This window comes from Microtus oregoni, unplaced genomic scaffold (genome assembly GCF_018167655.1).
Source record: "Microtus oregoni isolate MIOR12 unplaced genomic scaffold, Mior012 000050F_008, whole genome shotgun sequence".
Taxonomy (NCBI): domain Eukaryota; kingdom Metazoa; phylum Chordata; class Mammalia; order Rodentia; family Cricetidae; genus Microtus; species Microtus oregoni.
In genome coordinates, this window is record NW_024543232.1 from 84,069 (window position 1) to 108,858 (window position 24,790).

The 24,790-nt window shown below is 42.7% G+C and overlaps 1 protein-coding gene across 1 annotated transcript; it reads left to right on the plus strand.

Moving 5' to 3' along the window:
- Positions 1–22,887: 22,887 nt before the first annotated feature.
- On the plus strand, positions 22,888–23,571 carry LOC121436934 (ferritin light chain 1-like). The gene has a single exon (XM_041636834.1). The coding sequence runs from the start codon at positions 23,074–23,076 to the stop codon at positions 23,569–23,571; it is 498 nt and encodes a 165-aa protein (XP_041492768.1). The 5' UTR covers positions 22,888–23,073.
- Positions 23,572–24,790: the final 1,219 nt, after the last annotated feature.

Consider the following 24,790-nt stretch of genomic DNA (forward strand, 5'->3'; position numbering starts at 1 on the left):
GTTAGTGTCTGATGAACCAGGCTTGGCCTGTATCTTTCAGAATTTATGTTTTACTTATTGCAGACTCCTTATGCCTAAAACCTTGAACATTATTTCAAGGCCATAAAACTCATCCTTACAGTGATAGATATCACTTGTACTTTGCAATAGCCTAAGTGACTTCTATGCTATGTTAGGGCCAGGCCAATCCTGACACCCACAGGCATTATGATTACCTCAGTCATTCTCTTCAGATCCTTATTTTGAGCATTGTTTCTGAGTCAAGAATTCATCTTACAGCAATATGTACTTTGTTTTTTTTTAATTTTATTTATTTATTAAGGATTTCTGCCTCCTCCCCGCCACCGCCTCCCATTTCCCTCCCCCTCCCCCGATCAAGTCCCCCTCCCTCATCAGCTCGAAGAGCAATCAGGGTTCCCTGACCTGTGGGACGCTATATGTACTTTGTAAAGAGCTTCAATGTAAACATGTCTTAAGCTTTGCTTATTCACGAGACTGAGTTAATTGATATCTGAATACTTTTTTCCAAAACTGTGCTTTGAGCCAGGTGGTGCTGGTGCATGCCTTTAATCCTAGCACTCAGGAGGCAGAGGCCGGCAGATCTTGGTGAGTTCGAGAACAGCCTGGTCTACCGAGTGAATTCCAGGACAGAATCCAAAGCTACAGAGAAACCTTGTTTTGAAAAACCAAAATTAAAACCAAAACAAAAAACTGTGCTGTGCTTAAATATGGTTTAAGTCAAATGATCTGGGTCAGACTCTAGAAGTCCTGACTCGGCACTAGTTATCAAAGTTGGACTGATCTGAGTTTCATTCTTACCTCACCCTGATTATTTTCTCTGCCAGCTGTAAAGCCTGAAGGGACCCTCCTTCAGAAACCTCTCTTCCAAATCCACCACAGCCAGGCGTGGCAACACACCCAGCAATCTTAGCACCTAGGTAACCAAGACAGGAGGATGTAGGTGACAGCAAGATCCTGTTTCAAAGAACATAAAACAAGTTATATCTCAGTTGGACTACTGTGAAACTAGTCACCCTGAAGGGACTCTAAATTCTTTAACTGAGGCTTCATGTGTCTTATACAAAATTTTATTAAAATATACCCTCATTTTATTTTAGATACTATTCCACCACATAGCACTGAATGGTCTGAAACTCACTATATAAGCAAGGGTGGCCTCAGACACATTACAATCTTCTTCATACTCCAGCCCCCCAAGGACTGGGACTGCAGGTGAAACCTTGCATAACTAGAAAATTTTATAATGTATGCCCTGAATGAATCACTAAGACTGATATAGAACAAGTGAGTTTATTGTATCCTGTAAGCCCAAGGCCCTACCTCTGATCCTCAGTGCCATAAGAAAATCAACACAAACATACGTCAAAAAGTTTTCAAACAGTTTAGGTAGCCTCCTCAGATGTTCCCAGCTGTGTGGTTGAGATTGAGTTGGACTATTAGGCAACCAGAGACCATTTGAGGGGTCTGATGGGCAAAAGGACTTGGCATCGGGTTCAGGAGGTACACTAAGACTTATTGTCCTTTGGGGTAAGAGAATTATTAGAAGACTTACTACTCTATAAAAAGAAATAATGGCAAGAGCTCTGAGGAGAATTCAGGTCCATGCGGATTTGAAAGGAAGGGGTGGTGTTCTGTACTGTTTGATGAGGAGCCCATAATATTCACTTGTAATAATGCTGGTTGATTTCTGTGTAGGAGGAGAAGAGGGAATCTTGCAGTTTAAGAAAGGTTTCATGATTATGAGGGTATGGAAAAAGTGGGGTAGAGGAACCTACTTTGTTACTGTATGTCAATTGGAAGAGTGTGTCATGAGTCCCTTCTGATAGCCTGGAGTCCAGTCGCCTATGGCCTATGCACAGAATCCACTATAAACTAGAAGAGAGATTCAACTACAGATAAGTATGACTTGGCCAATGAGTAGCGTGGGTTTTATCAAGTAGAGCAATTTGTGACCTCTGCACGGCCCTTCCACTTGGCTGGCGGACAGTGGGTGTTTGTGTCATATTTCCTGTGAGGAGGGACTCAGCAGTGTGAGTGGTAGGTGGAGAACTGTGTATCTCAGGGTTTCAGAGGGCATTCCATGTCTTAGAAGAAGCCAGCAGATGGTAAACAACAGCACAGTTGTGGACCAAAATTATGCATTTGGAGGACCTGGCAGGCAAAATATAGCTGCCTGTTTTGCAGAGTGTGCTAGGCAGGAGCAGATCAAGAGACTAAGCACACTGAAGAATGCCACTCCTCTTTTGGCATATCCACATAAAATGGGTCCAGCATTCCATGTAGAGCCCCAGTCCACATGGCACTCCTGCACTTGGCTCCAGGAAGGCCAAGGTAACAGACAGGCTGTTGTGGAGTGTTATTTTAAAGTGTGTTGCATTTGTTTGTGCTGTGTAACATTTTTTAGTGATGCAAAGTTGTGTTGCATTCTTTTGTGTTGCATATGTTTAACTCTGTGAAGCTGTGTTACTTTGACTGTCTAAAACGCCTGATTGGTGTAATAAAGAGCTGAATGGCCAAAAGCCATGCAGGAGAAAGAATAGGTGGGGTTGGTAGGCAGAGAGAATAAATAGGAGGAAATCTGGGAGGAAGAAGTCAAGGAGAGAGAAAAGAAGGGGCCAGCCATCCAGCTACACAGTCAACCAGGGAGTACGAGTGAAAATAAGATACACAGAAGTAAGAAAAGATAAACCCCCAGAGGTAAAAGGTAGACAGGATAATTAAGCAAAGCTGGCAGGGAACTAGCCATGCTAAGGCTGGACATTCATAAGTAAGAAAAGGCCTCTGTGTATTTATTTGGGATCTGGGTGGCAGCCTCCACCTGAAAGAACAAAGAGTAAAGAGTAAAAATAACCAACTACAAAAGTCATTACACAAAGTCGGAAAATCTGGCTGGGGAGATCCTAGGATGAGAGAAATCACTTGCATGAAGACCCAACCACTGTGGATCTGATGAAGCAGAAGGGGTCATGTGTTGTGGAAAGAGGCAGGATGGACAAAATGAAAGTGGTGGCAAGGAACAGGCTGATGTGGATGACCTGCTTGCCACCTGGGGCCAGGGTGACATCCAGGCTCAGGATGCTGCTAAGGATCCATGGCCCTACAGCAGACAGCGTCTGAGTTGGTGTCCATTTCTCCTGCTACCACCAAAGACTGCATAGATGCCTGGGGTCTGGTCAGTCACCCAAATCCATGTTGGTGTTGGAGAGCCATGCTGCTGCTGGAGTCATGCTGATCTGAGTGCCCTGTGTTGTCACCTGGGGCCAAGAAGACTTCTGGGCCTGAGCTGAAGCATAGGGTCATGTCTGGGTCTGTGGCCCTACTGCAGCTGGAGTCTGTGTTGTTGTCTGTGGCTCCCGTTACCACTGAAGGTCATGCAAATACATGGGGTCAGGGCACCACCTGAGGCCATGTTGATGTCTGAGGGTCATTGTAGTGATGAGGTGAGCAGGCCTGCTTTTCATTCCTCCTGGCTCCTGCACGGCTAGATTTACACCCAAAATAACAGCACACAAATTGTATTCATTTAAACACTGCCTGGCCCATTCGCTCTAGCTTCTTACTGGCTAACTCTCACATCTTGGTTAACCCATATCTAGTAATCTGTGTATCACCATGGGGTCATGGCTTACTGGGAAGATTCTAACTTATGTCCATCTCAGGCCGGAGCTTCATAGCGTCTGCCTGACTCTGCTTCTTTCTCCCAGCATTCTGTTTGGTCTACTCCACCTATCTAAATCCTGCCCTATCAAAAAGCTAAGGCAGTTTCTTTATTAACCAATGAAAGTAACACGTAGACAGAAGACTCTCCCACATCAGGTCATGCTGAAGCTGAGGTCTGTGTTACCACGGAGGGGTGGTGCAGAGAAATCATGCTTTTTGACATCTGAGGGCCATGCAGAGCCAGCTTGCCCTTTACTATCCCTGGGTTAGCTGGTCCTGCCCCTTGCTGGTCACTGCATCAGGAGAACTGGCCCTGCTCTTTATGGGAGAGCTAATCCCATACTTGGGAGAGATGGTTTTACCCCTCACCACAGGCATGGGAGAGCTAGCCCTGATGGCATGGACATAGGAGATCTGATCCTGCCCCTCACCTGTGGGGGTTGTCCCAGTGGCCAAGACTGATCAGCACAGCTGCCAACCAGGCCCACATCCTGGGCCTTGGATTGGCCCACCCCGTTTATGAACTGTTGCAGTGTGTGAAGGGACTGGTCCTGCAGAATGATACCAGCAGGATCTCCATGACCTGGGGTAACAACAGGATATCTAAGAAGAGTTTCAGTGAGGGTCCTGTGATGATGGTATGCCAGAAGCCAGAGGCCAGAGACCTTGAACCAGACCAATGACCCATTGTGTGAACATTTGTGGGTGGGGCTGATTGGACAAAAGGGTATACTGTGTGACACAATGTAGCTCCCAATGCCACTAGAACAAATGAAAAGGTGTTGAAGGAGCAAAAAAGATGGGAGATTGAGGTGGTTTTTGTTTTGTTTTTAATTAATTTTTTTGCAGAGGAATGCTGTAAGGATGAAGGGTGGATATGAAGGGACTTGGAGGTGAGGAGGATTGGAGTGCATGATGTGAAATTCCCAAGAATCAATAAAGAATTATATTATGTATAAAGATGTAGTGGGATCCTTGGTGTAGTCCCCATCAGTGGACCAGCAGGTGAGAGACCCAAATACAGGCTACACCAATGCCACCCACTTGATTCTGTTCCCCCAAGACCTCCTCTGCCTCCCAACTCTACCCCCTCATCATTTAGCCCCCTGCCTCTGGATTGACTGCTAGGGAGGGAGCCTGCATGGGACCGTCCTAGGCCCTCTGCATGTCTGTATCATGTATATCCTGATCAGTTTGTGGGGCTCCTAGCAGTGGGATATTGACCTGACCCTGGCACTTGAGCTGGCTTTGGGGAACATATTTCCCATGCATGCTGCGTTGTGTTGTCCACACTTGATACAGGGGGAGAAACTTGGTCCTGCCTCAACTTGATGTGCCATGTTTTATTGACACCCATGGGAGGCCTGTCCCTTCCTGCACAGAAACAGAGGAAGAGTAGATAGGGTGGGTAGAAGGGAGGAATGGATGGTGGTAGGAAGGCAATGGGAGGAGAGGAGGGAGAGGAAACTGCCATCAGGATGTAAAATAAATAAAAAATTTTAATTTATAAAAATAAAATATGTAAAGATAAAATGATTCCTAGTGATATTGTGCTATCCTCAAAGATCAGTGCCTTATTCAGCCATCATTAGGGAAGATTTGTCTTGCAGCAGATGGGAAAAATAGAGAGATCCACAGCCAGACATTATTTGTGTGTGTGGGGGGGGGAGATAGAGAGAGACACTTTGTAATGCTCAGCCCTAAATGGGATGTCTCAATCAAATCCTTTCTAATGGAAGAGGAGGCTGAAAGAATGTAAGATTCCGAGGGTATAGAGAACACCAGGAGAACAAGGCCTTCTAAATCAACATGAGCAAAGCTCATATGAACTCACAAAGACTGAAGCAGTATGCACAGGACTTGCATAGGTCTGTACCACATGGTCTGCATATATATTATAATTTTTGGTTCACTAGTTTTTAGGACTCCTGAGTGTGTGAACAGATGGGTCTCTGATTCTTATACTTTCTCTTGGGGCCCCTATTCCTCTGTTGGTTTGTCTTATCCAACTGCAATGTGATGGTTATTATTTTATCTTAATATATTTTATTTTGTTATGTTTTATTGTTATCTCTAAGTCTAACAATTCTGTTCTTTTCTCATGAGAGACAGAAAAGGATTGGATCCAGATGGGAGGGTAAGTGTGGAGGAACTGGGAAAAGTAGAGGGAGAGGAAACCATAATCAGGATATACTGTATGAGAAAAGAATCCATTTTCCATAAAAGGTGAAATTAAGAAAAAGAAAAATGGGTTTAAAGGATTGAAGGAAGGAGAGAGAAAGGAAACATGGGCAAATCTTCAAAGTCTCATAACATAGAGGGAGACTCCTCACAACAATCTGTCACTAAGACATTTGTGCAAACTTCATAGGCTGGAGAGATCCTAACATCATGTCATAGAAAATAGACACACCTTTGTTTTAAAACTTGGATTTAGAGTTATATGTAAGAGGTTAGTGTATTTTGACACTCATTTTAATATATACTAGGTTTATTGACAATTTGTCTCCCTTAAAAGTACTTAGAAACCCAGATATTTCATTTAATATAAGCCTATAATCTAACAAGCTAATTAATGTACCAAATAAACTAGAAAAGAAGCTGGGTGGAGTCAGATATCTATTTTCTGTCCCAGACTGCCCTGGCCAGTTAAGTCCTTTGAAACCTTATATAGACATTTCAGTAATACTGACAACCACACCTGGGAATTTTAGATTTGCTATGAAAACTGTAAATTAATTTTAACTTCATGATATACTTGTGTTTTTTTTCATGATATACTTATATATCTGGAAAAGTATTATAAAAATGTCAATCATGTCACTTAATAAAAACAGGATGGACACTACCTTTGTCACTCCAATTTTCCGAGTATACATATAGAAAAGCTCAGGAAAGATGGTGGGAAGACAGTCTCTTTTTTAGGACAAATGCTAACTTTCTCAAGCATAACTGATTCTTCCTTCCCAATTCTGCTGCCCCAGGGAATAATAGTCTCCCAGGCCCAAGGATTCCCACCCTAGTGCTGCCTGGTATTTGTTTACATTGCCCATGTTCATTGTCACCAGGCCCTTGCTCACAACAAAACCACCAGTTACACTTTGGCAGCTTTCACTTTGGCCACTGTTAGAAACGAGTCTGGGATGAACCTATCCCATGAGAGCCACTGAACAAATCTCAGTATTTCAACAAGGTGAAAAGCTTTGTGTCTCCAGGATTCAAAAGAATGTCCAATCAACAATCAAGCACAACCAGTGGGATCCCATTGGCTTTTTATGACTTGATGTTTGTGGCCAAACATCATTGTGTGTCTAGACCAACAGTGGGTCTATATGTTATGTCATGCGTGTGATGAGGATTGCCTTCCCATCATCTTTCAGAATGCATTTGAATCCTGTGCCTCACTCCTAGTGGTCAGAGCTGGGCCTCACACTCTTACACAGCTGGCTAACTCAAAACAGCACAGCTGGTAGTCAAAGTAGAACCTTTTAGAAGAGGATGTAATTTGGGGCACATATCTTGATTGCAAGAAGTGGTGAGTCTGGAGGACTTTGAATTTCTGCCAAGTGGAATATTTATATTTTTTATATAATGGAATTTTGTTTGATTTAATTCTTGTTAGAAAAGACAGTACGTTTTGTTTACATTTCCCACAGCCTCCACAACATGGATCCTTTTTAGTACCTCCATGGGCCTCCCAACAGTAGCGAGTGTGGTACTTTCAAGAATCCACTCTTCTACCTCAGCATGGCCTCTGTGGTGCAAGCAGAGAGTGTGCCTTCTTTCCTCCGCTATCGCTGCTTGGATTTCCCTCTTTGCTATATTCTGTCCTGCCATAATAGAAATCAGGCAATAATGGTACACTCCTGGTTTCTATGGCAAGCTAGTGTGTCTACTGGGATTAAAGGTGTGTGTTATTGCTGTCTGGCCTGAAAGGCTGGCCATTGTGGCTGTTTTACTTTTCTTATCCTCAGGAAAGTTTTATTTATTAAAATACAAGTGAAATGCCATTACACTGTGGGAATATGGAGAACCTGCATTTACCACTGTAACAGAAACTCCATCAATATCACAGTGTGTCACAGATACACCTACCATGACAGTCTGGCCCCTTAGAAAATTGTGTTGCTCAACACCTACAGCTGGACACCCACATTCTCAGGATAGTCTCTAATGTGTGGGACTTAAGAGCATTTACAAGGAGAGACTATGGAAGAATGTGACACAGAATTCACCTATCTGTTACAGTGGAGGAGCGGTGGGCTACATTCCTAGCATGTGGCCGCCCCAGCTCCCGCATGGCTAGCTTGTGCCCAGAAATAATTACACGGAATCTGTATTTTTTTAAACACTGCCTGGCCCATTAGTTCTAGCCTCTTATTGGCCAGCTCTTACATATTGATCTAACCCATTTTTAATAATCTGTGTAGCCCACGAGGTGGCTTACCAGGGAAGATCTTAACCTGCGGCTGTGTTGGGTGGGAGAATCATGGCGACTGACCTAACTCAGCTTCTTTCTCCCAGCATTTTGTTCTGTTTACTCTGCCTATCTAAATTCTACCCTATCAGAGGGCCAAGCAGTTTTTTTTTATTACTTAACCAATGAAAGCAACAGATAAGATACAACACCCACCTCCATCATTTCCCCTTTTTCTGTTTAAACAAAAAAGAAGGCTTTTATTTTAACATAGTAAAATTACATATAGCAAAACAGTTATCAAGCAAGAATTACAGTTACAATATTTATATCTATTTTATCTTTTATTATAACTAAGGAAAACTATAACTATCCATTTTTTAACTCCATCAAAGACTCCAGAAGGATATAATATTACCTAAGCAAACAAGAAATATGAAACTTCAAACTCTAGAAATGACAGAGACATCTCACTGCCTGGACAGTCACCCAAAGTTTCTCTGTACCATTGGGGCATCCAACTTTGGCCTTCAGGCCCATAGTATCCAGAGACATTTCCATGAAGCAGGAAAATTTCAAAGGCAGTTCAGTCACTATCTGCTGTGTCCTGCAGAATGTCTCGCAGACTCTTTCATGAGTCATGAACCCCGAAAGACCATCTCACCTTTAGGCAAGTTTAGCAGTCCTCTCTGCGGGTTTTTTTTTGTGTCCAGTTTATGCAACAGTCCAGGCAAGAGCAGTTTCTTGCCCAAATGGCTATCAAACTCCATAAGGAGCCTCTTCGATGCCCATCGTCCTCTTGAAGTAGATTGGTGCTGCCAGGAGGGCCAAGCAGTTTTTTTTTATTACTTAACCAATAAAAGCAACAGATAAGATACAACACCCACCTCCATCACCTATCCTTTCAAGGATTGTGCACATGATCATTAGTCCTTGTGTGTTACTGTTCTGTGCAGTTACCACCTAGTTATTAGTGTGATGAGGATTGCCTTTCCATCATCTTCCCATATGCCCTTCAAGTCAGATACTTAGAAAGTTGGAGGTGCCAGGGTAGTGGCTAGCTATTAGCCTGTTTTTGTTAGATAATATGAATTTCACTTCTATAATATTTCTATGAATGTTCAAATGTATGTAGAGATTTTAAAATGAATTTATAGCTTGCATGGCTTACAAATACAAAATTCCTCAGGAAGTGAGCAGTGTTATTGATATGTCTACCTAAACTTTCTCAGGACTTAAGATTGACCAATGTGGTCTGTAACTGAAAACAATTCCATGTCTCCATCCATCATCTTTTCTGGTTTATTTGATACTTTATTCATTCGTTGGATTATGGGCTTTCATTTTTAAAAATATTTCCTATTTGCCAGTATGTATAATGCTATCTGAGCTTTAATTCCTGTTTGTGAATGGAAACAATCATAAGCCTGGTGTGCATTGAAATTAGTGTCTGAGTATATTAAATTTCTACATCACATTCTGAATCCAAAGCTAAAAACTAATGAAGCATGACAGTAGCATCTCTCAACTCTATGAAATGTCAAAATATGTTAAAGTTGACAGATTTCTATAAGGAATCTCTCCAGTGCATCATGAGACTCATCTGTACCGTCATTCATTTCTTTTGGAGTTTTTCTTTTTGTTTAGAGACAGGATCTCATGATGTTACCCAAGTTTTCCTCGACCTTCTGCTCTTTCTACCCTAGCCTCTTTTGTACAGGGATTACAGACTTTCAGCACCATGGCTGACAATATTTTTTAAATTTACCTAAGCATACAGTGTTAAAATTTCGTTGGTTGAGTATTATATGTTCTTATATACTTGCTTTTTAAAAGCACATAGAGAAACTATGTGCAATTGATAGTGTCTGGAAGACAGGAAATCAGTTTTCTTAAGCAGAGTGACACTGGTCATATCAGCCATAATTTAGGGCAGGCCCCATGCTCAGGAGTAGTTGGGAGATACAAAACACCTTTCTCTCTGTCTGTCTTTGTGCCTCTGCATCTCTCTGCCTGCTTATGTGTGTTTATGTGTCTGTCTGTGTATCTGTCTATCTGTCTCTCTCTGTGTGTATGTGTTTGTGCTGTTTTTATTTTGGTTTGGTTTAGGCTTTAAGTGTTTTATTTATTTATTTATTTTTGAACTTTAAAACCTTGAAACTTTTTATTAAAATTGTTCTATATTATGTTTGAATTTAGAAACATTGACTTGGAAGTTTTTTAAATGTATACAATATTAATAACTAATTGTTTTTGAATACAGTCAAGTCATCAAAATAATTTGGAAAAGAATATAATGGTAGAATTTATTAATGCAGATGAGTTTATTCATCTTAATTGAATGCTTCTTTCTCTGTCACAGCTACTGTGGCTTTCTTGTTTGTATGGTTGTGATGTTCACCAGAATGAACCACAATGGAATGGCCATCTGTGGTTCATTTTGTATGTGATCAGTGAACTGATAAACCAAAATTCTGAAAGTAACACATCTTCACAGAGTTATACTACTAGAAGAACAGAAGAGGTACAGACAATCATTCTTGAAGTTGGCCATTGTTCAGAACATGAAATTTGGTGGGTACAGAGGGAGGAATAAGTTGGGGAAATTTGGGGAAAGAATACAATGAAGAAAAGTTGTAGTAAAAATAAGTAAGTAAAAATAAAAGCACAGAGAAATCAAAATTAAAGCTTAATTATAGATGCCACATAAAACCTCTTGACCCAGAAAGATCCTGAACATCCTTGTACAGGGTTTCGTGCAGTGAGTCTGCCTGAATACTCCCCCCTCTACACAGCTTCTCCAAACGTCCAGAACTAGCTCAGTTTCCAAATCCAGTGCCTAGTCTGGAACCCTTGCCTGTGCCCCAACCAAGTTATAGGCTTCCAAAGGGCCTGTCCCACATGCTTCCAATGTATAGGCACCTCTCACACCAAATTCAACCCTTCTACATAGCCAGATATACCCCATATTCCAGGCTTGGTCCAGGATGCAAATCCTGACCATGAGCTCTAGTTTCCTCTGCCCACCTGACTTCATTCTTCCCAAGACATTTCCGACCTCCAGACACAGCCTGCTCATACATCCTCACTTCTGCCCCAACCTGCTCTGTCCATATCTGAAAAAGGAAAAAAAAGTCCACATGTTAAGATATAATTTTTAAAATGCCAAAAATATGAAGGCACAAGCCAGTATCTTCCTTTCAAAACCTACCAGTCCTATAGAAAAATTTGCCAATGAGAAGTACCTAGATGAATACCAAAATACAGATTTCAAAGAACAATCATAGACGTCATCAAATAATGCAAGAATTTTAGAAAAGACAAAGAAATAGTTTGATGAAATTAGAAAAAAAGCAGAATATTATTAGGAATCATTTCATTGAATTTTTTCCAGTCTCATTTGGTTCCATACTAGATCTCTGGGCTATATGGCTCCTGATTCCTGCCCATCAAGGCAGAGTCAGGCATTAGCTCCCTCTCCTGGTGAGGGTTTCAAGTTGGAACAGTCATTGGTTGGCCACTTTCACATGTTCTGTGCCACCTTTACCCCAGCACATCTTGAAAGTAGGACAAAATTCAGGTAGAAGGTTTTGTGGCTGGTTTGATATTCCCCATTCCCACTTCTGGAAGCCTTGCCTAGTTACAGAAGTAGACCTGAGCCTAACATAATCATCATCAGAGAGGCTTCATCCAGCAACTGATGAGAGCAGATGCAGAGACCCACAACCAAACATTAGGCAAAGATCAGGGAATCCTACAGAAGAGGAGCAGGAAAAATCAAAGGAGCCAGAGGGGTCAAGGGCACCAGGGAACTCAGCCCACAGAACCAACTAAGCAGGGCTCATAGGGGCTCACAGAGACTGAAGTGACAATCAGGGAGCCTGTATGGGTCTGACCTAGGTGTTGTGATCTAGTTGCCCTCACTCCCCTTGATCGACAGCTGAACTTCCTTGTGGTCTGTAATTGACAAGGATGTTTGTGTTCTTTCTGGTGGGTGGCTTCCCACAGAAGCAATGAAAGTATAAAAGGCTTTAGTTCAGTGAAAAATAAAGTTTGCTGTTCTTCCACCTGCAAAGAAGCCTTCCTGTCTCAATCCCAGCACCCCCCTGCAGGTCTTGGCATCAAGGCCACACAGGGTGTAGCTAGGGAAGGTTCCACTGAGCTGACGGCTAAATCGAAGAGCATATGGTGAAGGTACTGTGTTTTTTTTCATCCTCAGAGGTACTTTGAGGGACGCCCTCCAAAAGATTAGCAAGTATAAAGAAGTGGGACGGTAAGTTGAAGGCCTCAGATACTAACTGAAACTCTTAAAACAACAAGGCATGGAAGTAAAACCCAAAGATTTTGTACAAACAATAGCTCAAGTTAATTACAGGAGGGGGTTTAAATGTTCCAAACTGGGAACAAGCCAAGTCAGATTAAAAGGAGTATGTGTTTTTTCATCCTAAGATGCGCTCTGAGGAATGCTCTCTGGAAGACTGGCCAGTAGCGAAGTAATAAAAAGGAGGCAGGAAGGTGAATTGAGGGCCTCCAAAAGATAGAATATGTACAAATAGATGTATGTTAGTATGTTGATTGTGTTGTCTTCTGTGTTCTGGACTGGAGAAAGACATTTGATTCTGGGAACTGCTAAGAAAGGTATTTTGCCTTTAAAATATGGGCCTAAGGATTTGATGCTTTGGAAAAGAGGTTCTGCTTTTGTCTCCACAGAGGATGAGAACCTGTGGATTCATTACAAATTTATGTGGTTTGAATCACTGAGACCCCCTGAAATGTTGATGTAAAATACCCCCAAGAATGCAGCACTCCACTCAGCAGGAAGTAGCCAGACAGGTTGACGACGTCCAAATTCCCTAAAAGATTGATAAAGTGGGGCCCCTTCAATGGTTCCAGAGCAAGAGCAGCGAGCCTGCTTCCCTGAGTTTTGCTCCACTCCATGCAGCAGTTTGGACTCAGAGTGAATGCTGCTGGGGCCAGAAGGCAGGTGGAACAGAGTTTTCCACCACAGCTAATGCTGTTGGAGTTACTCTCTCATGGACTGTGCAGATGGCTGAGACTCTCAACCTGCTGGCTGAAAGAGTCTGCAATGCTTTGGACATTCAAAATGATCTTAAGGGACCTTGAACCCACAAGTGGCTCTGGTTCAGGAGCAAGTGGACTATCTTTGGACTCTTCAATGGCTAACATGTTCTAGCTTTTATCATGTTATGTGCATTACTCCTGGCACTGTATTGCATGCTTCTGTTACTGTTATGGAACTCAACTGTCATATGAGAGGGTTTTGGAATACTGCCGTTGTTAATTTTACCACCCAGTTGGTGCATGAGGGCTATGTGTCTGGGTAGCCATGGATAGGAAATACTTTGGGGGCAGGATGCCACCTAAGACAGGGAATATTAGAGGGCTATTCCCCACGACAGGCAAGGTATTCCACCCAAAGTAACAAGACAGGCACCGTTTATTTTATAAAATAAGACGAGGGGAGAGTTGTTTTGATCTAGCTGCTCTTACTCCCTCTGATTGACAGTTGAACTTCCTTGTGGTCTGTAACTGACAAGGATGTTTGTGTTCTTTCTGGCTGGTGGTTTTCCACAGAAGTAGTAGAGGTATAAAAGGCTTTAGTTTGGGGCAAAATAAAGGTTGCTGTTCTTCCACCTGAAAAGAAGCCTGCATGTCTCAATCCCTGCACTCCCACCCCCTGCCAGTCTAGGCATCCAGGCTGCAATGGTGAGGCACTAGGTTCTCTGCATATATGTTAATGTTGTGTAGCTTGCTCTTCTTGTGGGACTCCTAGCAGTGGGAGCGGGGGTCTGAGTCATTTGCCTGTCTTTAGAACCTTTATATTTATATTAAAACTTTATATTTATAGTACATTAAGACTTTATATTTATATTAAAAGCGACATAAAACCACAAAAGACCCCAGACAGTGAAAGCAGTCCTAAGCAAAAAGAACAATTCTGGAGGATTTACAATTCCAGATCTTAATATATATTACAGAGTCGTACTAATAAATGAAGTGTGATACTGGCACAAACAGGCATGTAGAGTTGGAGGAAAATTGAAGACCCAAATATGAGTACACCTAACTTCTGCCGTTTAAAATTTGACAAAAATGCTCAGAAACTTAAGCTGGAGAGAAGAAAGCATCTTGAACAAATGGTTCTGGGGAAACTGGATTCCCACATACAGAATACTGAAATTAGACCTGTATCTATCACTGTACATGAAAACTAACTTCAAATGGATCAAAGATGCAAACCTGAAGCCTGAAATCCTAAAATTGTTACAAGAAAACACAGGCAGTACCTCCATAATTCTGTGTAGGAAAGGACTTTTTAATAGGATTTCATTTGCCCAATAATTAAGACCAATAATTGACACATGCGACCTCATAAAGCTAAAAAGTTTCTGCACAACTAAGGAAAAAAACAATTGAGTGTTGAGGAAGCTTATAGAATGGGGAGAGAATCTTTTTTATCTATAGATATAACAGAAGATTAATATCCAAATATTAAAAGGTTTCAATAACAAAGAGCCAGGAAAACAAATGACATAATTAAAACATGGGCCATAGGTCTGAACAAAATATTCTCAAATGAAGAAACTAAAAAGCATAATTTTTTTAAGTGTTCATCATCCTTAGCAATCAGAGATATGTAAATTTTGAGGTTTCTGTCTTACACACTCAGAGAAATTAAGATCAAGAAAGCAACTGAAAACAAATGCTGGGGGTGTGAGGGAAAGGGGAACACTCATTCACTGTTGGCAATATTGCAAACTGGTACAGCCACTGTTGAAATCAGTGTGGATAATTCTAAAAAGCTATAAGTAAAGCATGTGATACAGCTATAGCATTCCTTGGCATATGTCCAAGGCCTTGACATCCTATTACACAGATACACGCTCAACCATGTTCATTGCTCCTCTATTTACAATAAGTAGGAAATGGAAACAACCTCAATGCCCTTCAACTGATGAATACATAATGAAATATGCTACATATCTCTAATTAACCAATTTCATTTTAAGAGTGTTGATGTCCCCTTGCTATCACCTGATCTGTGCATGGCAGTGACTTTTCTAATAGGTCACTACCTCCAATGACAGGTGTTAGAAACTATGCCTTACAGAAAGCAATGGCAAACAGGTTTGAACCAGTCAAGTGGGCCTGCTAAATAAATGTATGTTGTTTAAACTTCATTAGCTGTAAATATTGTGGCACAATAGTCTAAAGGGTGATAATTGATTGCATCAAAGCCTTGGGCATTATTTTCCTGAGCATGTATCTTTTTTCCTTTCTTTGTTATTATTTAGTTTTTTGAGACAGGATTTCTCTGTGTAGCTCTGGCTGTCCTGGAACTTACTCTGTAGACCAGGCTGGCCCAAAACTCACAAAGACCCACCTGCCTCTGCCTCCCGAGAGCTGGGATTAAAGGCATGTGTTACCACTACCCAGCTGTTTTTCTTTTCTTTTCTTTTGTACCTGAGCATGTTTCTATGCAGAAGTCCTTAAGAGGATGTAAAGAAGGATTCTCAGAACATCATTGTTTGTGACACTGGCACGCCCAGGAAATGTAGGTGTCCCTGTAAAAAAGAAGGGGACGAAAAACAAAGGTTGGTATGTACATTCTAAAGAGATATTGTGACTCCTTTAGTAGTAACGAGCATAGAAATCTGATGGTAACATTAGTATCATGACAAATTATATTACAAGCCAACACATCTAGTCAAGTAGTGGTATATATTTCACAAAAATGCAAATACAAAACAATATAGGATTCAAAAGCATCAAAATAGACATTATATTGGGAAGGAATTGTGTGTGAAAAATCTCTCTTTCTAAGACACATGCACAAAATAAAAGAAAAAACTAAGATTAGTAAAAACAATGAAACCTGTGTTCTCCTACTCATTGAAAGTGAACATACAGTTGTCCACATGATTGCCAATGGATTTGAGTCTCTGTTCATAAGTCAGAGGGTTGCCAGAAAAATCCTCTAAACATTTTGAACTCAGAAGACACTGGGAGGAATTTGTGGAGGGATTTAATAAGAATACATCATATGCTTATATGAAAATTTCCAACCATAAACGAAAACATATTCTAGTAAAAATCAGTCTTCTTTAAAGAGAAATTTAACAGATAGGGGAGTTCTTTTCCATAAACCTGGTCCTCTTTGTTTTGTGCGTGATTCACCTACCAATGAGTCTTAAGTATGGTCTAATATGTTTTGGAACCATTTTTAGAATAATATCCAAACACTAGCAAAGGGATAGCAAAAAGAAAAACCAGAATGAACTAATGAGTAGGGGTTATGTGGGGCAGAGTTTGGAGAAGGGGGTTTTCTGTCACATCTTTCACTATAATTAGGATTGACTACATAAAGAAAGAAACTTGGGAAATAGATCATGGAGCAGCTCAGCAAGAGCCGCCTGTGTCCTGACAGACTCTTTCCTTTACCAACATGGTCCTCTTCCACCAAGGTATCAATGTGGTACTTCCTCATTTCTCAGGTACATCCTGGGTTCTCTAGAAGCCACCCCTCAACCCTGTGTCCAGAGAGGTAAGAGGCAGTGCTGTGAGAAGTCAGACAGGTTCATATTGGGTGGCAAGTTTGTGCTGACCAATCAGGGTTGAAGGGCATGGCCCTGAATTGTTCTGTGGGATAGATCAGTAGGGTGCTGAGAGTTCTGGCTCAGACCTCTCCTAGGCTCCATTATGGAGGTGAATGAGGAGCCAGTGGAGCCTATTGAAGATGTACAAGCTTCGACCTCAAAGGACCAGCAGGAGAGTGCCCTGACTTCCTGTCAAGCCTTCTCCCATGCAGGTGGCAAAGCCACAGGTCTGCCACTGTCACAAAGATTTGGGAAGGTAAGTGGACCAGAGCTAGGTACCTTTTCTTTTTCCTTAAGCAGGTTCCCTTCCCATGGGACTCTTGTCTTTCCCTGGCCTGGCATGAATTTCCTCCTCAACCCACGCCTTTTCCTCATAATGCCCCCTTCACATGCTTAACATACCCTCTGTGTGAGCAAAAGAGAAAAGAAGACCCTAATGGTGTAGGAGGCTCAGGCGAAGGACCTGTGGGAAGACACTGAAAGCCCTTGCAAGAGATCAGGGAAGCCTAAGGACTTGTGAGAAGACACTGAAAACCCCTGCGAGAGATCAACAAAAGGCCCCACTTGAGTATGACCATCTATGTAACCTGGAGCTGTGTAAGAATGATCTGAGCAAGAAGAAGGGAACTTACAGACCGCCAGAGTCTATACTAGAGACCTGGCCAGATAGGAGACTTAGCATGCAGGGTTAAGTCCTCACTAAGACCTTACTACTCTGTAGAGGTCTGACTGCTAAGTCATACCCAGTCATGGAAATTGCTTATAAGACCAGATGAGTTTCCCAGTGATCTGTGGTGGGATCTTGGGGGTATGGGCGGGTAGATGGTCTGGTAAGATGGGGAGACTGGTTCTTACATGTTTTGGATCCTGATAACAGGTCTTCCTGTAAGCTGATGCTGAGGGATCCACACTGATTGCACGACGGTAGAAGATGAACTTGCTCCTGATGCATTATTTCTTCATAAGACAGGATGTTAGCGTAGAAAGAGCTGGTGTTTTCTCTGTGTATTTGGCACTGACTAGGGTTGGGGGAATGGTTTCAGGATGCAGCTATGAGATACGATGTGAGGGTTTTGGCTAACAATAGCAGCCTCAGCATTGGACATACTGAACCTCTACCTTCTCACAGTCTTTGTTAGTCAAGTCAGGTAGAAAAGATAAATAAAACTCTAAAAGAGATCTTGACAAAATTGGCTCTAGAGACTGGCAAAAATGATTGGACAGACCTCCTTCCCTTCCTGTTCTGTGTTCAAAACACCCTGGCACGATTTAAACTCACGCCTTATGAGATCCTATGTGAGGGCTGCCACTGCTCACTAAGGCAGGTGAGATACATAATCCTGATACTATTCTTCCCAGACTGTTATTTGCCCACCTAAAGGCCCTCCTGATCATCCAAGCCCAGGTGTGGAAACCTCTGGCTGCTGCCTACCAGCCTGGACACCCAGAGATTTCACATCCGTTGGTGATTCTGTATAAGTCTGGAGACATCAGTCCCTGATGTGGGAGGATCTTCTGTTTTGTGTTGATTTCATTGGTTAATAAAGAAACTGCCTTGGCCATTTGATAGGCCAGCCCTTAGGTGGGTGGAGTAGACAGAACAGACTGCTGGTAGGAAGAGGGAAGTGAGGCAATCACCATGCCCCTCCTCTCTGGGTCAGATGCCCATGGAACCAGCCGCCAGGTCAGACATGCTGAATCTTTCCTGGTAAGCCACCACCTCGTGGTGCTACACAGATTATTAGAAATGGATTAATCAATATGTGAGAATTAGCCAATAAAAGGCTGAAACTAATGGGCTAGGCAGTGTTTAAATGAACACAATTTATGTGTTGTTATTTTGGGGCATAAGCTAGCCAGGTGGCTGGGAGCTGGGCAGCAGGAACAAAGCCTGCTGCTTGCCACTCTTCAATACAAGTCCCAGAGCCTTAAACCTCCCTGGAAGGGACCCTACACCATGCTCCTTATGACACCCACCACTCTCAAAGTAGATGAAATTGCAACCTGGATCCACAAATCTCATGTGAAGCCAGCACCTCCACAGGATGACTTGGGACCCTCCAGATAAAAGCTTCAACACACCCAAAACTAAACTAAGGACTCTAAAAAAAATACCAAATAATTCTCTGGGACTCTTATCCTACATGTAGACATTGTGACTGAAATATTTGTCAGGTGGCCTAAACTAGCCCCCTTCTGCAGGGTCCCTAAGCACCACACCAAGCCCTAAGGCCTCGCCATTTCCCAGCTCCCTCCCTAAAAACCCCAACAGGACCAAATCCTGTTGGCTTTGTTTGGTACCAGGGGCTCCCTATTATGAGGGGATAGCCTCTTCTAAAAATTTCAGCAATATTACCTATTGCCCTCTACTGACCTATGATAGGCTTGCAACATTGGCTTCTTACTCATTTGGCTACTCCTCTTAACTTTTGGACCTTGCATTTTCAACTGACTCCTGACGTATATTTGTGAAAGACTCAGTATTACCCAAGCTTTAGTACTGAACCACCAATATCAGGCTCTCAAGAGAGACCTCAGAAAATCCAAAGATTGGGATTCAGCAAAACAAGAGGAGGGAATGAAAGACTCTAAATGCATTTCTGAGGCCTCTCAGCTCTAAAGACATTTTTGAAGCCTCTTAAAATTTGGAAATGGGACAGTCACCCCCACACACATGCTGGACTGCTCATCCTCCTGTGTCCTTGTGAATAATCTTCAAACATAACTCCATTCTGAAGACTGAGGCAAATACATCCCACAGATGTTGACTCAGTCCCTGATGTATTAATTTAGTCACTAGGACAAGGTCAGGATGACACACAGATGTTCCCCCTTATCTCACCCAACCACGCAGCTATTCTCTTGCCCTGAAATAGACCAATCACTGCTAATAACCCTTTAAATAAGCCAATCCAATAGGTTGGAAAACAACCTTCAGGTTTCCCCCTGTATCTGTGGCTTTTTGCTTTAAAAGATGGGCTGTAACAGCTATTGGATGTCCTTCATATCCCAAACCTGAAAGGACTTGTCATGACAGAATAAAAATCCTCTTGATTTTGCATCAATTGTGGTTGTGTGAGTGGTGTCTGGAGCAAATTCTCCCTGATGTTTGAACTCCTAGTACAGCATCACCTGTCCAGTTTCATTTTTCTCTTTCAAAACAATTTTTTGAGACATCAGTTTCAGGATACTTCCTGAAGGAATTAAAACCAGCATTAGAAAATACACAGTAAAGCTATTTGGAAAGGCAGGTCAATTGTTTTACATTTTCCTGTAGACACTGCTGCCTGCTTGGTGGCCAGCCCTGGTTGGCAGACCACTCCTCACTGTCCTGCTCCTCCCCAATTTTCTGAATGAAGCTGGCTGAATCAGTGCTGCACTTGCAGTTCCCAGTCACCATTACCATCCTTGCAGTATACTGGCACCTTGCAATAGGAGGAGGTCTTTGGCCCTTCTGTGGGCCTTTTTAAATTTTTTTTTAAACTACCTACTTGTAGTTTACATACCAATCCTAGTTCCTCTCCCTCCCTTCCTCCTGCTTCCCTCTCCTTCTCACCACCCAACCCCTATCTATTCTTCAGAGAGGATGAGGCCTTCTATGGGAGTCAACAAAGTCTGGCACATCACATTGAGGCAGAACCAAGGTCCTCCCTCTTGTATCTAGGCTGAACAAGGTATCCCTCCATAGGGAATGGGCTCCAAAAGTCCTTTCATGCAGTAGGGATAAAGGCGGGTGGTGGTGGCACATGCCTTTAATCCTAACTTGGGAAGCAGAGGCAGAAGGATCTCTGATAGTTCAAGGTAAGCCTGGTCTAAAGAGCGATTTCTGGGACTGGCTCCATACTATTGAGGAACCCTGCCTTGAGCCCCCACAATCCCCCCAAAATTCTGGTCCCACTACCAGTGACCCCACCAACTGACGAAACCACACAACTGCCACCCACATTCAGAGGGCCTAGCTCAGTGTCCTCTGCAGTTTCCCCAGCTGACAGTCTGGAGTCAGTGAGCTCCCTCTAGCTCAGGTCAGCTGTTTCTGTGGGTTTCCCCATCATGGTTCTTACCCCTTAGCTCATATTATTACTTCTTCCTCTCTTTGACTGAACTCCTGGAGTTTGGCCCAGTGCTTAGCTGTGCGTCTCTGCATCTGCTTCCTTCAGTTACTGAATGAATGTTCTATGATGACAATTAAGGTAGTCATCAATCTGATTACAGGGAAGTGAGATCATATGTAGGATTGTAACAAATACCATAAAGACATATGTATCTTAAAGCTGATGGGTTGTCTAAGTCGGGATGGGAACTGCGACCCACATCTCATTTCCTACAGATGTCTTGTCCTGAGACCTTGCCCCAGCCGTACCTAATGCCTTCCCTTCTACGCTGTGAAACAAATCTTCAAGGGACATTTGTGTTGGGTCAGTTTGACCCTCCAGTGCCTGCTTATCAGGGGGCTGTTCATCCCACTCTCAATGTTGTAGAAGCCAATGTTCCTCTGTTATCATCTACCCACCCTTCCCTTCCTTCTTCCCTTTCCCACAATCAGAGACTGGAAGGACATACACATTTTCACATCTGATTACTTTTATTGGCACCACCAATGAACTTGGCCTTGTGTTAAAATGTGATTTTCACATCACTGACCATGACTCAGCTGCCAGACCTGTGCATTGGTGTTTATTGGGTCTTCATCTGTGCCTTGAGTCTTGGAGCTGGTCAGGTCCTCAACACAAATACGGGAGCTGTCTAAGCCTGGTTGACTCTGCTCAGGTGCGTTCAGGTTGGCATCATCCTCACCTGTTTCTTCAATCAGTAATGCCAACGCTGTTTCGCTAGGCTCCTTTGGAATTCTTATTTGGATGGCTTTCCTAGAAGCCTTTCCATGAGTATTTCTTCGCAAGGATTGTTTCTTCATGGTTCTCTGAAAGGGTCACACACCAAGGTCACAGGGCACTGCTTTGGGAAAAGATAGATACACATGTGGATGGGGATTTATGAGAAGGGGCAGAGATAGAGGAGGGGTTTATAGGGGGCCAGAGAAAGTCCTAGGGGTGGGAATAGCTTCAGAAAGGAGGAAATAAGCTTAGGTCCTCTCACCTTCACAATTTGATGACAATAACAGCGACACTGGGTCTTCTGCATGGAGTGGTTCTTGGGATGATGGGCAGTCTTATGCTGCTGCTTCTTCATCTTCGACCCTAGGGTCGAGGGGGTTGCATCTGCACTAGTCTCTGGAGGTTTCTTGGGCACCTTTCCCATGCTAGGCTTTCTAGCAGACTGGCCCAGAGCTCTGAGTACCCTGCTTATCTCCTCTGCCAGAACAATGGAGGGCCACACCCTTCAGTCCTGATTGGTCAGCAAAGTCTGCCCTAGCCAAGAGCAGCTAAGGTGGGGTTGAGACAACATCACAATGCCCCACCTCAGACACCTTTGGGGATGAAGGGAATCCATGGCAGGCTGCCTGAACATCCCAGATATGACTTACACCCTGGAAAAGGGGAAATGTGCTAGAACTACAATGTCTGGTTGGAAATGGGCAGCTTTAATGAAACTTCTGCAAGAGAAATTTCTTATGCTTCCTCCCTTCTTCATATAGCCAAGTTAGACTGTGGTGAACTCAGAGAGTTTGCTACTTCAAACCTGTACTTTTAGTTGCATTGACTTTCCCTTCATCTTCTGATCATATTTTAGATATTATACCTAATTACTGTACAAAGTGATAGGACCCTATTAAGAGTGCATCAGTTATGGGTGACATCCTATAAGCAACAACAGTAAAACCATGTGTCCCATAAAGACATGTCCTTACCACCACAACAGAAGAAAACATGTGCCCTGTAAATAGACATCACCTTACCTATTTGGCATCTAAGACTGCCTATTTTTAATTCCTGGTTTAAAATAGATATCTTTCTACCAGTCTTTTCTCTCACAGACAGGAAACTGAATAAACTGCCCTCTATTGACAGTTACATGTCTATTTACTTTCATTATTGAAATCTATCACACTATTTTTCATTTTATGAGAGTCTGTCCCTCCTATTTTATTCATTTTTCCCTTTTTACTAGCACTATTTGCCCCCCTCCTCATTAGGTAACCTTGACTAATATATTTGAATCAGGTCCTCATACATATTTTTGTTCTTGTGAAATATATTTGTGAGCAGCCTTCGGAGATCCCGTGGATCTGTGTCTTGCTTCAACAGTGTTTGGACGGAACAGACCCGGGGCCTCCCTTTGTTAGCTTCCACCGCTCCTCATCTGCAGCCGCAGCCTCCGGGACCATCACCTCGCCACCTTCAGCTCCCAGGACCAGCTAACACCGTCTCTTTGCGGGTAGCTCCAGACTGCGTCTCAACCATGACCTCCCAGATTCGTCAGAATTATTCCACCGAAGTGGAGGCTGCCGTGAACCGCCTGGTCAACCTGCACCTGCGGGCCTCCTACACCTACCTCTCCCTGGGCTACTATTTTGACCGGGATGACGTGGCTCTGGAGGGTGTAGGCCACTTTTTCCGCGAATTGGCCGAGGAGAAGCGCGAGGGTGCCGAGCGTCTCCTCAAGTTGCAGAACGATCGCGGAGGCCGTGCACTCTTTCAGGATGTGCAGAAGCCATCTCAAGATGAGTGGGGTAAAACCCAGGAGGCCATGGAAGCTGCCCTGGCCTTGGAGACGAACTTGAACCAGGCCCTCTTGGATCTTCATTCCCTGGGCTCTGCCCGCACAGATCCTCATCTCTGTGACTTCCTTGAAAACCACTTCCTGGATAAGGAGGTGAAGGTCATCAAGAAGATGGGCAACCACCTGACCAACCTCCGCAGGTTGGCTACTGGGCCCCAGGCATCTCTGGGTGAGTAGCTCTTTGAGCGGCTCACTCTCAAGCATGACTAGGAGGCCTCTCCTTCTGAGGGGCTCCCACCTCTGCTCTGTACCAGCCTGCCTCAGGACCTTCACCCTAACCTCTCAAGAAGCCACTAGGCAGCTTTGTAACGCCCTGGAGCCCCTCTCAAGTTTTGGACCAAGTAAAAATAAAGCCTTTTGAAGCAGCAAAAAAAAAAAAAAGAAATATATTTGTGTTCAAGTGTAGTACAAAGGACTATGGGAGTCTGTGCTCTGCTAGCTCTACTTCACTGCTTCTAGCTATTTCATGAGAAGGCACACACCAGCTTTAGCTTGCTCATTCCCATCCTCTTTCAAGGGAAACCTGTGTTTGTTCAATATCCCATGCCTCAAATATTTCTGTTCTTTTCATTTTTTTTTGTCCCTTGTGGACTTTTAACCATATGTATGTGGTCAAGAAGAAACTTGTCTTAGTCTTAGATTGATGCAATTGTTTCATTTCAGGGTCCAGTAACAGTTAAATTATGTTTTTTCTACAACACATGTTATTGCTTACCACTCTTAAAATACCACTATTAAAATATTAAAATAAAATGTTGGAGTTGTTATAATCAGATTGTAGTTATAGTTAGACTAGTTATAATGAATACTCTTTTTCTGGTTTTGTCTTAATCTAGCCTTCTTGGTTACTATTCAAACAGACATTTCCCATGAACTGAATTTCTGCATCCTCCTGTTTCAAGAAGGCAGCATAAGCTAGTAGATAAGACTCATTTGTTACTTTACTTTCTGCTTTCCTTTCTTGATGTCAGCTGTTCTGACATCAAGGCAACTGGTTGAGATTCTACAGCCTTATAGACTACTACAGCCAAGTTTTAACCAAAATTCTAATTTTCTCATGATCCCCATGAGATTACCTACACCTTCAACCAGAAGGAAGCAGTATAGTATACTATGCCCAAACTCCCAAAATATTATTGATAAATGTTTGTTTTCATTTATAGAAGATTGCTTAAATGATTTATGATCATAGTCAATGTCTTTCTAAAGAAAAAGGGGTATGTGATACAGAAATAGTTTAAAAGTTGATTATTAAATCTACTTTAATCCAAAAAGTAACTGTTAATCTCAAAATATTTTATATTGGTATGGATTTTGGTTTATTGATACAAATTTAAGGTATATTCCTACAGGTTTTTAAAGCATTATGTTTATACAGCTCATTTAAAATGTAATG

Bases quoted from the DNA above. Each gene is read 5' to 3' on its own strand.
- LOC121436934 (XM_041636834.1), top strand. From the start codon at position 23,074: ATGACCTCCCAGATTCGTCAGAATTATTCCACCGAAGTGGAGGCTGCC.